This window comes from Dermacentor albipictus, chromosome 2, assembly GCF_038994185.2.
Source record: "Dermacentor albipictus isolate Rhodes 1998 colony chromosome 2, USDA_Dalb.pri_finalv2, whole genome shotgun sequence".
Classification (NCBI taxonomy): Eukaryota; Metazoa; Arthropoda; class Arachnida; order Ixodida; family Ixodidae; genus Dermacentor; species Dermacentor albipictus.
Genome location: NC_091822.1, coordinates 67,890,436 through 67,905,761, shown reverse-complemented (window position 1 = coordinate 67,905,761; position 15,326 = coordinate 67,890,436). Strand labels below are relative to the sequence as shown.

General features: G+C 43.7%; 1 protein-coding gene across 2 annotated transcripts in view; it reads right to left on the bottom strand.

The window, feature by feature from the left end:
- Positions 1-3,549: 3,549 nt before the first annotated feature.
- The window catches only part of LOC135903252 (sulfotransferase 1C2-like), a 46,766-nt gene continuing 34,989 nt past the window's right edge, over positions 3,550-15,326 (bottom strand). For both annotated transcript variants that reach the window (XM_065433671.1, XM_065433672.1), the window contains exon 3: positions 3,550-4,540. In XM_065433671.1, the coding sequence (XP_065289743.1) occupies positions 3,925-4,540 (616 nt within the window). In that variant the 3' untranslated portion in view covers positions 3,550-3,924. The remainder of the gene's footprint in view (positions 4,541-15,326) is intronic.

The following is a 15,326-nucleotide window of genomic DNA, read 5'->3' as shown; positions in this document are numbered from 1 at the left end:
CCGAGCCTCTCGGCCGCATAGTGGACCTGCTGGAGAGCCCAGAGTTGGTCAGCGAGAAGAGGGCTACGGAAAACCGCCTCCAATCTGGCCGAGCTGTTATCGATGATAGAGCTTGACCGGGCAAACCTCCAGCGCATATGGTCTAACGTGGCTATTTCTCCACAATTGTGGCAGGTAGCATTGGTGCAAGTATCTGGATAAATTTTATGTAAGAGCGACGGATTGGGATACGTGTTCATTTGTAGCAGACGGAGCGTTAATGCTTGAGCTCTATTGAGCTGCGGATGAGGAACAAAGTAGGTTATACGGCTCAGATAGTAGAGTTTAGTATTCTCGTTGTAGGTTTAGGACGTGTCCCTGTTCTCTGGGGAGTCGTCTTCCGATTGCTCGAGGGTAGCGAAGTGGGCAAGTTCACGCGCAGTTCCGGGAGCCAACTCTTTGAAGTTGGGAGGAGCACCCCTTATCTGACCCTGATGGGCGGGAAACCAATAAATGAAGTGGTGCGTGATGGCCTCGCCCCAAAAATCTGAGGGCCTACTTGGAAACGGCACCTTTTTCAAATGCTCTGACTGCAGATCTTGATTCACTATAGATGACATGCCATGAGCTATCCAGCAGGGCTACCGCAATAGCCATTTGTTGAGCTATTTCGGAGTCCCTCGTCTGAACCGAGGCAGCATTGGTGATTCCTTGCCGACCGTCGACAGTGACGATGGTGAACGCCCGACGTCCCTTACAAGAAGCGGCATCGACAAAGCTGACCTGTCGCTGTTCACTCCGAATTTGCCTAATGAGGTTGACTGCCCTTGCCGTCCTTCTACCACGAATATGATCGGGGTTCATGTTCCTATGTATGGGCGCAACCGTAGTGTTCTCACGAACCGGCGGAGGAACGTCAGAAAACTCATCCGCTACTCTATTGGGGCGATATCCGAGTTCCTGCAAGACGGATCTCCCTGCCTTCGTTGAAGTGGGGCGAGTTAGCTCTGCGCGCTCCTCGGCCTCTGCAATCTCTTCGAGAGTATTATCAATGCCAAGGGGCATTAAGCGCTCTGTACAAGTGTATACGGGTAACCTACGAACCCGCTTAATAATCTTCCTAAGCTGTGCGCTCAATTTCTCCCGCTCTGCCCGTTCCCATCGATGCAAGGATGCCACATATGTGAGGTAGCACAGAACAAAGCACTCATTAGTCGAATGAGGTTATCGTCCTTGCGTCCATGATGTCGATTTGATACGCTCCGAACTAAACACACAGCACTTTCAGTTTTAGCAATTAGCTTGTGTATAGTCTTGCGATTTTTACCCCTGACTCAACGGTCATGCCCAAGACCTTTATTGAATCGACTCTGCGTATGCGGCAACCGTTTCTTCTATATAGGTTGACGTATCTGTATTTTAACGATGCTCACCCCTTGAGACTTGGACCGCGTTTCTTGGGACTATGCAGTAAGTGTTCCGACTTCAAGGGGGAGCATCTGAGACCGGTGGGTTTGAAATAGGTTTCGATAGTGTCTATGGCCTCCTGTAAGGCTCCCTCAGCCTGACTGTCATTGCCTACAGTGCACCATATAGTTATATCATCAGCATACATAGTGTGTTTGATGCCTTCAATCTCAAGACGCTTTCTGCTTAGGCCGACCATGGCTATATTGACTAAACAGGGGGAAATGACTGACCCCTGTGGGTTGCCCCTCTCGCCAAGTTCCAGCAGTTGTGATTCGAGATCGGTCACCCGGAGAGTAGCCTTCCTCTCCGAGAGGAACGACTTAGCATATCCGTAAAATCTCTCACCAAGATTGAGCCGAGATATCGAGGCTAGGATATACGAATGTAGAACGTTGTCGAAGGCCTTCTCAAGATCAAGTCCCAAAACGGCCCGAGTGTCGCGAGAGTCGTTGCTTAATCAGTTTCATGTTACCCTGTGTGGATAGGCCTGGTCTGAATCCTATCACACTATGGGGGTAAATGTTGGTATTCTCCAGAAACCGGGAGAATTGATTCAAAATCGCGTGCTCCGCTAACTTACCCACGCAGGATGTAAGCGAGATGGGCCTCAAGTTATCAACGCTTGGTGTTTTGTCAGGTTTGGGGCTGAGTACTGCGAAAGCAGTCTTACAAGATAATGGGACGGTTCCGTTCCTCCAAATTTCATTAATTTCCTCTGTGAGATATGCGATTGATTTGTCATCCAGATTTCCCAACGCCTTGTTGGAGATGCCATCCAGCCCTGGTGCGGATCTACCATTGAGTCCATGTAGAACCCTGCGAACCTCCTTAACGCCAAACTCCACGTCCAGGTAGGAATTGGCCTGGCCCTGGTTATCGAGATGTACAGGAGAATGCCCAGAGCCGAATGGGAAATATTTTTCAGCAAGCGTGCGGATTAGTTCATCCTCACAGGTCATTCGTGCGGCCTCATGTATGGTTCTACCAATGACATGCCTCTGATTATACTTAGTATTGCTCTCGTTAAACAGATGCCTAAGCAAGCTCCAAGTTTTCCATTGCACATGTGACCGTCTATGAAATTGCGAACCTCGTCCCACTGCTGCTTAGAGAGGGTTACACAATGTTTCTCAATGTGTTTGTTAATTTCAGATATCGTTTTGCGTAGCCTACGATTAAATCGTTGACACTTCCATTTGTTGAGAATAGACCGTGTGGTCTCTAAAAGATGGGCTAACCTGCTGTCCATTTTCTCAACAGGAACGTTGGCGCAGACCTTAGAGGTTGCACGCCGAACATCCTCTTGGACCTGAACCATCCATTGCTCTATGGTAGGTCGGGAATCTGAGGGAGGCCTCTCCTCTCGAAGCTTGCGGAATTTATCCCAGTCCGTGTACGAGAATTCGCGCAGTTTTTTACTCATGTTAGGAAGCTCCACCTCACAAACATAGTGGTCACTACAAAGGGTCTCAGCCAGGTTATGCCATTTGGCCTCAGTCACGTTCTTGACAAAGATGAGATCAGGGGTAGAGTCTCTGCACGCGGATGTCCTGATTCGGGTTGGAAAGTAAGGGTCCGTGATCTGCGTCAGCTCTTCAACCCTGTACGCTTCGCGTGGACGCTAGTGAGCATTAGAGAGTGCGGCAAAATTAAGGCTTCGCTCTTTGCTCTCCATGAAATATTCGCACGAGATTATAATGAAGTGACAACAATAACTTGCGATGACATATGATTCTTCACACGTAAGGAATCCCAATGAACATTGCAGAGTTTGTCAGAGGAGAAAGAGCGAGCCCATACAAGCAGGTTCAAGTGTCATGAATTGAAGTTTATTAAAACAGTGCTGTCATTTTAATTTGATAATGGAAGTGGTGCCTGTCAAATTTTCTTCTGTAAAGTCCTGCAGTAATAGCCTGGTGCCTCAGTTCACAGTTCGTCCTTTCTTTCACTTATTTAGACATTTCAAGAACGCTAACGCACACAGGATCATCATCACCACAACTATTTCAAGAAGTAACTGCTTCTGTCCGTTTATTTACGACCAACGTTCATTGCTACTGCCGCATTGCTGCGTTGTTAGAGACATTCCTGCAGAGCTCGCGGTGCAGGTGTACGTCCCCATAAGGAAATATTCATTGCCTTCACGGGATCCATAAAGAAGCAAGGTGCAAATTTCGGCTAGAAGCTTGCACATGAACAGTAACAGCACCGATTGATGTTGGCAAAATAAATAGCCGGGTTCGTTGCTTTTCGTTGTCAATGTTCTGTCTTTCGAAGCGTTACTTGGTTTATTATGAAGGAATTTGTATGCTTACACATCGGAGTGTAAACTTGCGAGCGAAATATAAGGAAGCAGCCGTTTGTGTAGCTCTGTCAAGGATAAAACGGCACAATACAAATAAAACAGAGGGGCATCTTCTGTGTATTGCATTTGTTTGTTTCTTCCGCGATTGGGCAACGTCAGTTTTTGTTCACTTACGAGCAAGCCACTTGAAGTGCCTCCTTCCTAATGTCTGCCCACAAATTCATAAACGAAACTTTCTCCCCTTCCGCCCTAATCTTCGCCTCGAAGCGCTGAAGTTGGTCAGGTTTGAAGTAATTCTTCCAATCGCCAATTTTTGCGTTCCTCACAATGCCATACTTTTTGCAATCCCCACCGTAACCGTCCTTACACGTCATGTTATTTCTAGTCATCATGACTTCCCACTCCTTGCTAAGCAAGTTCATCACAATTACACTTTTCATACTGCTGGGTGAAGACAGTTCCAGGATTCGGTCTAGCAAGCCATTTCCATCGTCTTCTATAATCCTGCCATGGCGATCGCCAAGAAAGCGTGCTAGTTTTAGCACGGTCTCGCGGGGCTCCCTTTTCAGCTGTTCGTAAGTGAGGAAGAGTACGTTGGCCCTGTCTCTGAGAGCGTATCCAGTGGCTACGTGGTCAAAATAGGAGCCATAGCCAAAGTCCTTGTTCAAGAAGTGCTCAAAGAACTCGTCGAAAGTGCCGTCCTCGAAACGGTAGATGCTGAGGTTGGTGACCATGTGAAACATAGACACACACACGTCCCAAGGATTTCTCGCCACGTACACATACCTGCATAAAGAAATAAACAAAAAATAGTAGCACATCGCTGATTATCATTAACTTCGCTAAGGCTCATTCATGTAGACTGAAACACAAAAAAGAATCCCGTGATGGGTTAAGCTGCTTTCGGAGTAATACCTATACCTATACGTTAAACGGCCTATATCGCTTCACTGAAAGCGATATAGGCCGTTTAACGTGTAGGAAGTCAGGAGAAAAAAACGGTGTTCTGGCTTTACCCGAAAGCAGCAGTCGGTAAAACATTAGTAAGGTTAAGATTAGACCTAGAAATAACTTCGGAAACTATAGGGTTCACTATAACCCACAAAGTGGAGGAAGTGTCACGCAATTGTAAATTTTCAGCCTGCATAAAAGCAGCAGTAAGGTAGGAAAGAAAGCGTTCTGTAAAGGTAAGTCCGACGTATTATAACTTCAACTTTCTTTACAGGCTCGTTAAGCGGCAGTATTTTTATACATGAAGGACGTATAGCGCATGCCATCTGCTGCGGCATGCTTCATCCTGCCACAGGTCCTAAAGCACATGGAGCAGCTGAATACGCGCTTCCCTATCATCAACGTTCTCTCTCGCTCTCTCTCTGGTGGAGAGAGAGAGGTTGCGGTGGAGCGCGCCTGAGTGAACGTAACTGATTCGCTTAAGTGATTGCGTGAAATGTTTCCGTGTTTCAGCCGTTCGCAGATTTGAGAATTGCGAACATGTCGAAGTGGAAGATGTGTTTCACAAATTAATAGAAACTATTTATTTAAAGTAGCAAAGTAGAACTGTTCACCTAACTGCTAGCTCGGCTGACGGACCTTCGTGTCACCTTCACTTTTCGTTCACGAACATGGGCGGGTGACCTTGTGGTACCCGGTTTTTTTACCGCTCTTTCCAGTAGGCTGTGGTTTGATCATCACACTTTGCAGACTACTAACAATGCAAAAACTATTACGCCATTCTATCAAACGTTCATCTTCTGCAGACGTTTAAAAACACACTTGGCATCTTTTGTGCGGAGCTATACATTGATGCAGCTTCATCTATTAAATGCAGTTAACACTGCATCGTGTAGTAGTGTGTAGCACTGTTTATAGCGCAAACATGAGTCAAAAGCTAGATGTGCACTAATGCATATCAATTTCAATGAGTGCCAGCGCATGTGAGGACCTGCTTTTCTTAGGAAATAGACGTTTAAATGTGGCTCTAGGTATTCAGTACATTATACATAAAATATTTGTATAATATGCACGTACCACGCGCAAGAATTGGCCTCTGAGAAAGCTGGAAGCCTGAAAAACTGAAAACCGATCACAGCTTGGGGTAAAAAGCGGGCCTACTTGAAGGTTAGAATGGCCAAAAGTTGAGCTAGTTGGTAACGATTTATTATGCGAGAACGCTCAGCAGTACCATTGCTTACCACTTTACCTCAGCAGTACCTTCAGATACGGTTGAGCAGAAATATCGGTCGCTCTCGTAGGTATGTGCTGTCTAAAAATGCTGACTAATACCGAAAACGGTACCCTCAAGAGAAATAGGCAGTTCAGCTCTCCTTCTACTCCTTTCACGTGACGTGTGACGCGATAGAGAGCCGTGCGCAGTGACTCTGTCCGATTCTCACCCCCAACTCACTCAGGAAGACATTGTCTCTGATCGACTTCAAATGAAGGTTAAATGGCCCTCCACATTTTTTTTGGACTTTCATGACATAGCTAACACATTTCTGCATGAAGTGCTTCCGCGCCGGACATCATTTGCCTTCTCTTGTTGTTTCCTCATTCTTTGAAAGATGCACTTCAAACGGGTCCTAAAGGCAAGTAATTTATGCTGCCTAATATATTCGAGTGAAATTTTGAAGCCTCTACATAATGAGGCTTCGACGCGTACTCGCATCTGGTCTCAGCCGGACCTTTCATTTCTTACTATCGTCTGCTCATGTCAGCTCTCGCTTGCGCTTGTTTGGTTTGCTTGACTTGGTACCGTTCGTCCTTGTTTCGCTTGTCATGGTTAGCCAATTTTTCGTAATCTGAGTGTATGCGCGACGCGAATTGTGTAGTACATTCTGGAAGCCAAAAGGCACCAGCGATTGGACTGGAACCCTTCGAGAAGTTATGCATACACGGTGACGCGCTTGACCCGCAGATTAGATTTCCGATGACTGCCGACTCTGCTACATGTCTCTCTCAAAGTATATGTAGCAAAATTAAATTACGTATAGAGCTACGCTCAACTTTCGAATTCTGGACTATAGTAATTGTCGGTGAATTTTTTTGTTCACTTTAGGAAGGTGCTTGTGCTTCTGCGATCAAAATACTTTGTTTTTTGAACTTCATACTTCGATGCTTCTTTTGAAGACGCGGCAAAAGGTTAAGGAATTATTTGTTCCCTCGGACACATCTAATTGCAGGTTTCGTCTCTTTGATTTGTGTTTAACTTTGCCTGGTCATTTTTTTACGATGTGTTTAGTGCAAGTGCTTAATGTTTTTCTCCCTGTACTAACTAAAAACATCTCTTTCTATCATTTACGTACTTAAACGTTGGTTGTGAACCCATGTTTACAGCTGTAAACATGGTACAGCCTAGAGGATTCTTTGTTCGATCACTTGACTTCCGAGTCTGTGACAAGCGTGAGCTAACTGACCATTTTTCTGGACTGCTGGGATGCTCTATATTTATGGGATGTCTTCCACCAAACATTTGACAAGAATCACCCGTTACAGCCGATGGCATAACATTTATTGCTGTATAAAAGCATAATGACGTAGCAAAATAATCAGAAAAGTGTATAGTAGTCAGAAGGAGAAACACGATTGGTTAACTTGATTGAATTACCTTAAGAGCTTCAAGCGCTTTTTGTATTATCCAGCCAAAAATGGACGGGCATTTCATTCTATTGCGCAATATAATTTGTGATTATACTGTTTTTTGTATTGTTTTGTACCAAGCACCCAGCAAAGAAAAAAAAATGATAGTGTAATTGTGCTCGCGCCCGACTCCAAGAACGGTTAGCAATATGTATACTGTAAATCGTTTTAGGTCATTATACGGAGGAATTCAAGGCAAAAATACGGAAAGTATGTCGTATTTCAAAAATACGGCAAAAGCGTTGGTCCTCCCCATTTTATTTGGACTCGAGAGTGAAGCAAGGCCCCACGGAAAATAGACTGACGCATCGGGAGCGAAGAACAGAAGCGACGGATGCTCACGCTGCTTGAGTCTCGGCATGTTCGAACTGGCAAAGTTCCGAATTTTTCGCTGTGTGGTGTACGCTTGTACGCTCGTGATGTGCGCTCATAGTGCCGGGATATTTGCGATGAATGTGTTTCACTTCATCTACAAAACTCTGCACGCTGCGGAATCGAAGAAGTTGCCCTGTGTTCGAGTGGAAGTATGCGTTTGGGCACGTGATCGCCTGCTCTCAACGAATCTTCCAACAGTCTACGCGCGCTCATAACTCGCTCACTAGGTAAGGCCATTTTCGATTTAGTTGGTTTGCATAACGTAGGTGTTAAAATGGTGTGTGGTAAGCCGTCGTCGCGAACACCAATATTGTTTCAAAATGCGACTAAGAAGCGTCTTGGGACAAAAAATGACGCAGGAATGGGGAAAAGGACCACCTATCTCTTCAGATCGATTTCAATGGTAGCGCGATCGGCTCGGTCGTGATCGCAGTTTTACGTGCGTCACTTCTAACTTCTTGCTCTCTTGCGGTAAAAAGCGAAGAATAACACCGCATCCAGGGGTGGACTTGCATTGGCGCTTGTACCGGCTTGACAGCATACTGTATCTCATACGGCAAGAACTTCTGTTAGACTACGGAACTAAACGTTGTAGATAATAGCAGCGGCTCGCTACGTGTGGTATTTAATTTCTTGCATGCAGGCACGTTTTTAGTGTAGCGTCCAAAGGAAAGTCATTTGCTCTGGCTGCTTGGCTGCCTGCAGTGCAGCAAGACGTTTTGCTTCGAACGATGTATGGGCAGTCAAGGCATTCATGTCAGTAAGCAAGCTGTAAATGTTCTATCAGTTGCAAAAGAACATCGACGTACAAGACAAGCGAATGCAATCATCATAGACTGTATTTTACGAATAATTCAGTTTAATTGCTAAATCGGGGAGTGTATATGCATGGAAATCAGATTGTATTGATGCTTAGGAGGAACAAGGCAACATATCATTACTAATAAGTCATTTTGGTTTAACTGAAACTCTACTTGCTGTTGCCCTGCTGAAGCTGCAAAGACGTCTGCTGCCTGCAATGGGTCCACCCCTCTCAAGTTATCGCAGTATTGTTGCCCTCAGTGTTCATTGTTTTCTCAGCTTTTTGCTACCTGGATCATGACAATCTACTTAGCTTTGTAGGTTATCACTGTTAGTGTCGTTGGAGTGCTGGTGGACAAGCACCCCTTCAATGTTGCAACAGATATGACAGAGTGCAGCTGTAGCTGTATGCTAAGCTGGTATAATATAAGCCAAATGAAGTTCTCAGGGTTATATGTTAATATACTGATGTCATTCGGTTGTGGTATATCAGGCAAAAATGCTAAACAAGTAGAAGTCAAGGTAACTTGCGCTTCGTAAGTTGTCGAAACAAATCAATTAAGCTGTTACACATGAAATGGGACATTTGTAGATCTGTTCAACAATTCTGCAGATCAGAATAGCTTGAGAGTTAAGAGGAAGCTTTAGCAGGGGCCCAACTCCGACGCGGCGCATTGAAATACACGTAAAACGCAAAAACGGTTTTCGGAGATAACTCCTGCATCTATATTAATCAACTTTATTGCATTTGAGATAGGAAGTTAAGTTCTAGTGACTGTTGGAAGCGGAATTTCAAGATCAAAAATAACGTACAGCGCAAAGGACAAGGACAGCGATAGACGACATACACAGCGCTGACAAGCGAATGCAATCATCATAGACTGTATTTTACGAATAATTCAGTTTAATTGCTAAATCGGGGAGTGTATATGCATGGAAATCAGATTGTATTGATGCTTAGGAGGAACAAGGCAAAAGCGTCGGTCCTCCCCGTTTTATTTGGACTCGAGAGTGAAGCACGGCCCCACGGAAAATATACTGACACATCGCGAGCGAAGAACAGAAGCGACGGGTGCTCACGCTGCTTGAGTCTCGGCATGTTTATGTGTATAGCTGTGCAGGGCTGTGTATGTCGTCTATCGCTGTCCTTGTCCTTTGCGCTGTACGTTATTTTTGTTCATGAATTACCAACTAGCCCAAGCAACCATCCTAGTTCACTTCATTTCTAGTACAATGGGCCCTTTCCCTTCGTCTTTCCCCGGTTCCTCAGCAAGTCCTTGTGTTTTGGTCAGTTTGATTGCTCTTGCGGTGTGCCGAGCTCGTTCATTCGCTTACTGCATCCGAGTCAGTGCTGTGTATGTCGTCTATCGCTGTCCTTGTCCTTTGCGCTGTACGTTATTTTTGATCATGAATTACCAACTAGCCCAAGCAACCACCCTAGTTCGGAATTTCAATTTAAGGCTCGAATTTCGTTAAAAAGTTTTTCAAAAATTGGAAAGCTTGAAAAAAATAGAAGCACGAAGCTTACAAATTTGAAGCTCCGCATCAAAATAGAAATCGGTGTACTGTAAACGGCATCCATTACATCAATAAAGGCGGGCAAATTCGATATGGGGTTTTACATCTTGCGTGAATTTGTTACGTTGTTTAGAAGGGTTCTGCAAAAGCTGTATTTCTATACTACTAATTTTTTTTATATTCATGTGTAACACATAAATTTTTTTTCCTTTATATGTACTATTATATGCAATGCACAAAATTGTGTGATAATTTTTCGTTGTTGAGTTACATGGTTCTAAACTTGATAGCTTCCTTTATTGAAAAGTTTTGATTTTGCCAATTTTTAATAAAAAATTGACGATCTAAATCAAACGATCGAAACCAACAATAACTAGATTTTCAATTTTTCTTTTAATTTCAACAAACCTCATCAAATTTGGTGCAGCGGTTGCCCAGGAAAACGAATTGTCCTTTTACATGTATTTAGACAGGAGTACCCGTGCTAAAGCTTCCTCTTAAGTGATGTACCACTGCCATTTCTTTGTAAAGCATGCAGCAAGGTTCAGCGTTGTAGGAGGCTGGTATCAGCAGAAGCCTATTTACTGTGAAGTTATAATGAGGTGTTCCTGTTAGGGTGACTATGTAAAGTGTATAGTTTAGTTCTAATCTTGTATGAGGCAGACATAGGTGGGAAAACTTATTTCTTTTTAGACAATGGCAGAAATGCATGTGTAAAACTTGTATACATAGACATTATATCGCTATTGTTTAACCAAGTCGTGCCCCTGCATGGTAAAATTTACAACGCTATGATTGAATAATGTCATCTTTTGTTAAAAAAGAGAAGAAGGGGTTAACCGAAGGACTCGATTCTTATTAGCCTAATCATAGGAAACCCAGAAATAGTGACACCAAGGACAACGTAGGGAAAAAATTTTGATTAGTAAAATAAACAAAGAAGCAATAAATTAATGGAAGCGCAAGTGGATGAAAAAACAACATGCCGCCGGTAGGGAACGATCCCAGAACATTGGCATCACGCGTGCGATGCTCAACCAATCGAGCTACCACAGCGCCGTTTTCCTATCTACTTGGGTATTGATGTATTCCAGTGAAACCATGTTAGCCAGCGCGACCACTCACAAACCTTGTCGGTGAATTTAGAACATCCTTTCCCTCGCAGGCGTCACGAGAACGTGATCTTTTTGGGGTGAAGGCGCCCGGTCAATTAATCCACAAACGCTTCCTCAAGGCATCAATGTTTCCGGATTCGAGACCCTCATTGTGTAATAGACGAGAAGAAAGGTGGTTAACCGAGCGGCCCGATTTTCATTATTCATATCAGAAAAAGCCAGCAAACACGGACGCCAGGGACAACATAGGGGAAATTACTCGCGCTTAATAAATGAAATGAAGAAACGGTAAATCATTGAAAATGAAAGGGGATGAAAAAACAACTTGGTGCAGGTAGGGAGCGGTCCCACAACCTTCGAATTACCTCAGGTGCGAAGCCTGAGGGGAGTGGTCGTGCTGTTAAAAACGTTCTAGGTGTTTTTCAAAAGTGTGGAGTAGGTTTTAAGTTCACACATGAGTTGCCAGTAGATGGTCGCCTACAGTTCCTATATATCTACAGCAGTATAGATGTTAGTTTCATTTGTTGGATCTATACACTCCTCTAGGAGTAAGGAGTCCTTGCTTGACTACCGTTTGGTCCTCTCCAAGATAGTAAAAAGAGCTATGGCTGCTAACTGGATGAAAAGCTGCTCTGGTAAAATCTTGCGTGCACAAGGTTTCCTGCGGCGTTCAGCAACAAGCGAGCCGCTTATATGGGACAATCACTGAGAGCCTCACAAAAGAGGTAAACGCGAACCCGGCAGCCGCTCGGTGCAATACCGCACGCACTTGCGGCTCTCTGTAGCGATGCAATAGGCACCCGCGGTGTCCTACAGCCTGAGAAAGGTGGCGAAGAAGTGCAGTGCGGGTTTTGTTTTGTTCAGCGCCACTCAAACCCGCCAGAATATGCATTCTGGTAAACAACGCGGGGAGTCAAGCACGTGCACTAAAGACTATGTCACCCGCTTTGTTGACTACAACGTGGGTGTGGTGCGCAAAATTATACTTCACTGCAAAAAGTGCTACATTGGAAAAACACTCAAGTGCCTGAACGACCGGCTTAGGGAACGCAGGAATACTGTGCATGTTTTGGCAGGCGCTGGGAACTTGGCTGACCCGTGTCGTAGATGCACATGAAAGTACTTCCCGTGTTTTCACAACATGCAAGTGCTCATACGGTTTACGAGGCAGCAAGACAGGGAAATATTTGAGGCATATTGCATTTCAAAAGCTGCTGATGGATCTGTAAGCGTTCCATCCTTGGCGCTCACTGATAAAGAGCGGCATCTTGAGAACAACCTGATCAATGCTTTGCAATGGCTTGCTGTGGGCACCTATCGGCTTCTTTGCGCATGTCGTTTTTGCCTACGTTGCACATTCGTTAATGCGTCCCTCTGCGCATTTAATTGAGCATATGGTGGCTTCTTGCATGTCTTTTTCTGAATAAAGCCTGCCATTTGAAGTATAGCAGTCCGTCCTGTCCCAACTTTATTTAGTTAGTCTTCTTAGCGCTAGTAACTGTGTCTAAGCAAATCGGTCAGGATGATTTCGCGCATATGAGATAATGATTATAAATGTTTCTGGTGATGGTAGGGGTAGTAGACTGAATAACTAAATAATTTAGATATATATTAGAGGGGAGATTTCATTTTACAGCCAGAATTTTAAATAATCGGAATAATTCTTATCTTCGACCATCTATGCGTGTTGAGCGAGTGCTTCATGAAACAGCACTTCTAGATGCTTGCTTCTTGCTGACATCATTTTTATGCTGCATAATTCACCTGCTTAAATTGCCTGTTTATCCAGTACAAATTTACATTCATAAGAAACTGTGTAGATGATTTACGGAAACCTGCTGATCAGATCAGAGTGCGGCATGCACCCCAGGGTAAGGTATGAATTCAAGAGCCTGCTAATCTACAACTGGTAAAGATATGCACCTGCTAAGCAACTTCTTGGTATCATCCACATGGTTATTTGCGAATACGAATCAGTCAATCTAAAATATGTCAAGCGATATAATTGACCATGCGTAAACATTTTCACTGAAATAAATAAAAACGTGGAATCAAATGAAGAATCATTGGGATGATGGCATTCTTTTAGTGGAATAAAATCTGTATTCAAAGCTGAACATGAAATCCTTTATAATTCAGACTTCTAAATACGTCATGAGCGTCGTGATGTGAAATATACATGTATTTATTCCTCATTTTTTTTACTTTAATACCCGATGATGCTTAAACAGCTGTGAAAGCTCTGCGACCACACTACCTAATATTGTATATTGCTGAAGCAATAAATTTCTCTGTCTACCGCAGCATCCTATGGTGACAATTTCTGACAGAAAATGTGAGACGGAGCGCACATAACACTTAGGGTGGTGTTATACGCTTTGGTTGTTTAGGAATAAAGATCAATTTGCAGATGTTGTGACCCTACGTGCCATTACCCATAAAGAACAAAAAGAGGGGCTTTGAATTTCGCAAAAGTGCAAAAATGTTCTTGCTGTGTGCAGTTTTATTTAGAAACCTTCACAAATGTTACTAAATGGCGCTCTCCACAGCGTTATGCTATACAGGCACTCTAAGTTACACAGAATGCACTCTTCACCTTGTCACAGCCCAGGTGGCCATTAAGGTTCTTCAGAGGCGTTTCAATGTACGGGATGGCACATAGCGCTTCTCTTATTTGCAGAATACTGCATTCCAAATGTGTGATATGAGATAACTTCATTAGAGTTTTCCCTTCCCTAAATTTATTACAACCGTGAAACGGTAAACTTGCAGCAGCTTGCAGTAACTGCAGATTGTGGAAGTACTATTGCAAAATCCATATTATGTGTGACTGATTGTGCACACGCATCGGCTACAGTGGCTAGGGTGCACCAATTTCTTCTCTCTGCATCCTCCACGAGAAAATAAAGTTGTTTCCTCCTCCTCTACGAAATTCAAGTGTGAAGTGGGGTGTAATTTGTTGAGTATACTCTTGCGTAAACTTCACAGTCATTTTTCCTTGTCTGGGCCACAGATCATTCTTGCTACGACTGTAAAAGCAGGGAGCCTGTTTTCAGCACCCTTAGGGAACAATATGTGAATCTTTAATGATCAAGAAACATAATGAATAATTGAATGTTTTTAGCATTTTTCAATACATTTAGCACTCTTCGCCTTCCACTGTGGTGGTTTTCAAACTGCAAGGTTGGCGCGTGTGTACAAGGTTTGACTCCAGGATGTCATTTTGTATGAAAGACTGTATTTGTTCGCATAACACCTCTTTCTCACCGTTCTGCTGCACAGAATGTCATGAGCTTTCGTTTGCACCTCACACAATCTCACGCACTGGCTGCTGCTTTGTCAGTTGGAATGCAGCAATAATGCTAAATTCCATTTTGTTAGAATGCTACACGTAGCAATTCTAACATAATAATTCTAGCACAACATAATTGTGGCCTCTGCTCCCCTAATACTCCTCATTTGATGTGTAGTGTTTTAACGGTATGATCGACATCATGGGAGTCAGTGTGGTGCATAATGTTGTGTGGGCGGTGGAATAATTTTAGCAACTTTTCTGTATTACTTGAACCAATATACTGGAATGCTGTTCGTTTCTTTCACTCATTGTTACCACACTTCCCTTTGGCTGTGGCAATAAGCGTAATGCAGTTTGCTAGAGCACCTGCCAACATATATAACGTGTAAGCATCTGTGTTGGAAAAAAATACCAGCTCATGGTTTGCAAGGAGCTAAGCTCTGTTTAGACCATTAAATTTTGAGCTTACACATGTGGATATAACTAATGGAATAACACCCACGGACTATTACTGCTCATAACATTTTGTTCCATGGCAGTGACACTGAAGCTCAGAGCAGCATTTGAACATAGGCTTGTTGCAAAAATGACCCAATTCCTTGTTCAAGTTAGACTAAGGTTCCACAGGAAGGCAGAAAGCTGTGAGCCATCAAGAGCACGATCAATATAAACAATGCTCAACGTTTTACAAACTTGCACCTGGTTGACATATTGCCCATCCCATTTCTTTCACAGGCTGTTCTTTACTGTCTTATTGTTATGTCCAGGTAATTTTGACGTCCTTTTTTAATATTTAGGGAAGATATGTTTTCTTCACGCGCTGAATACAGGA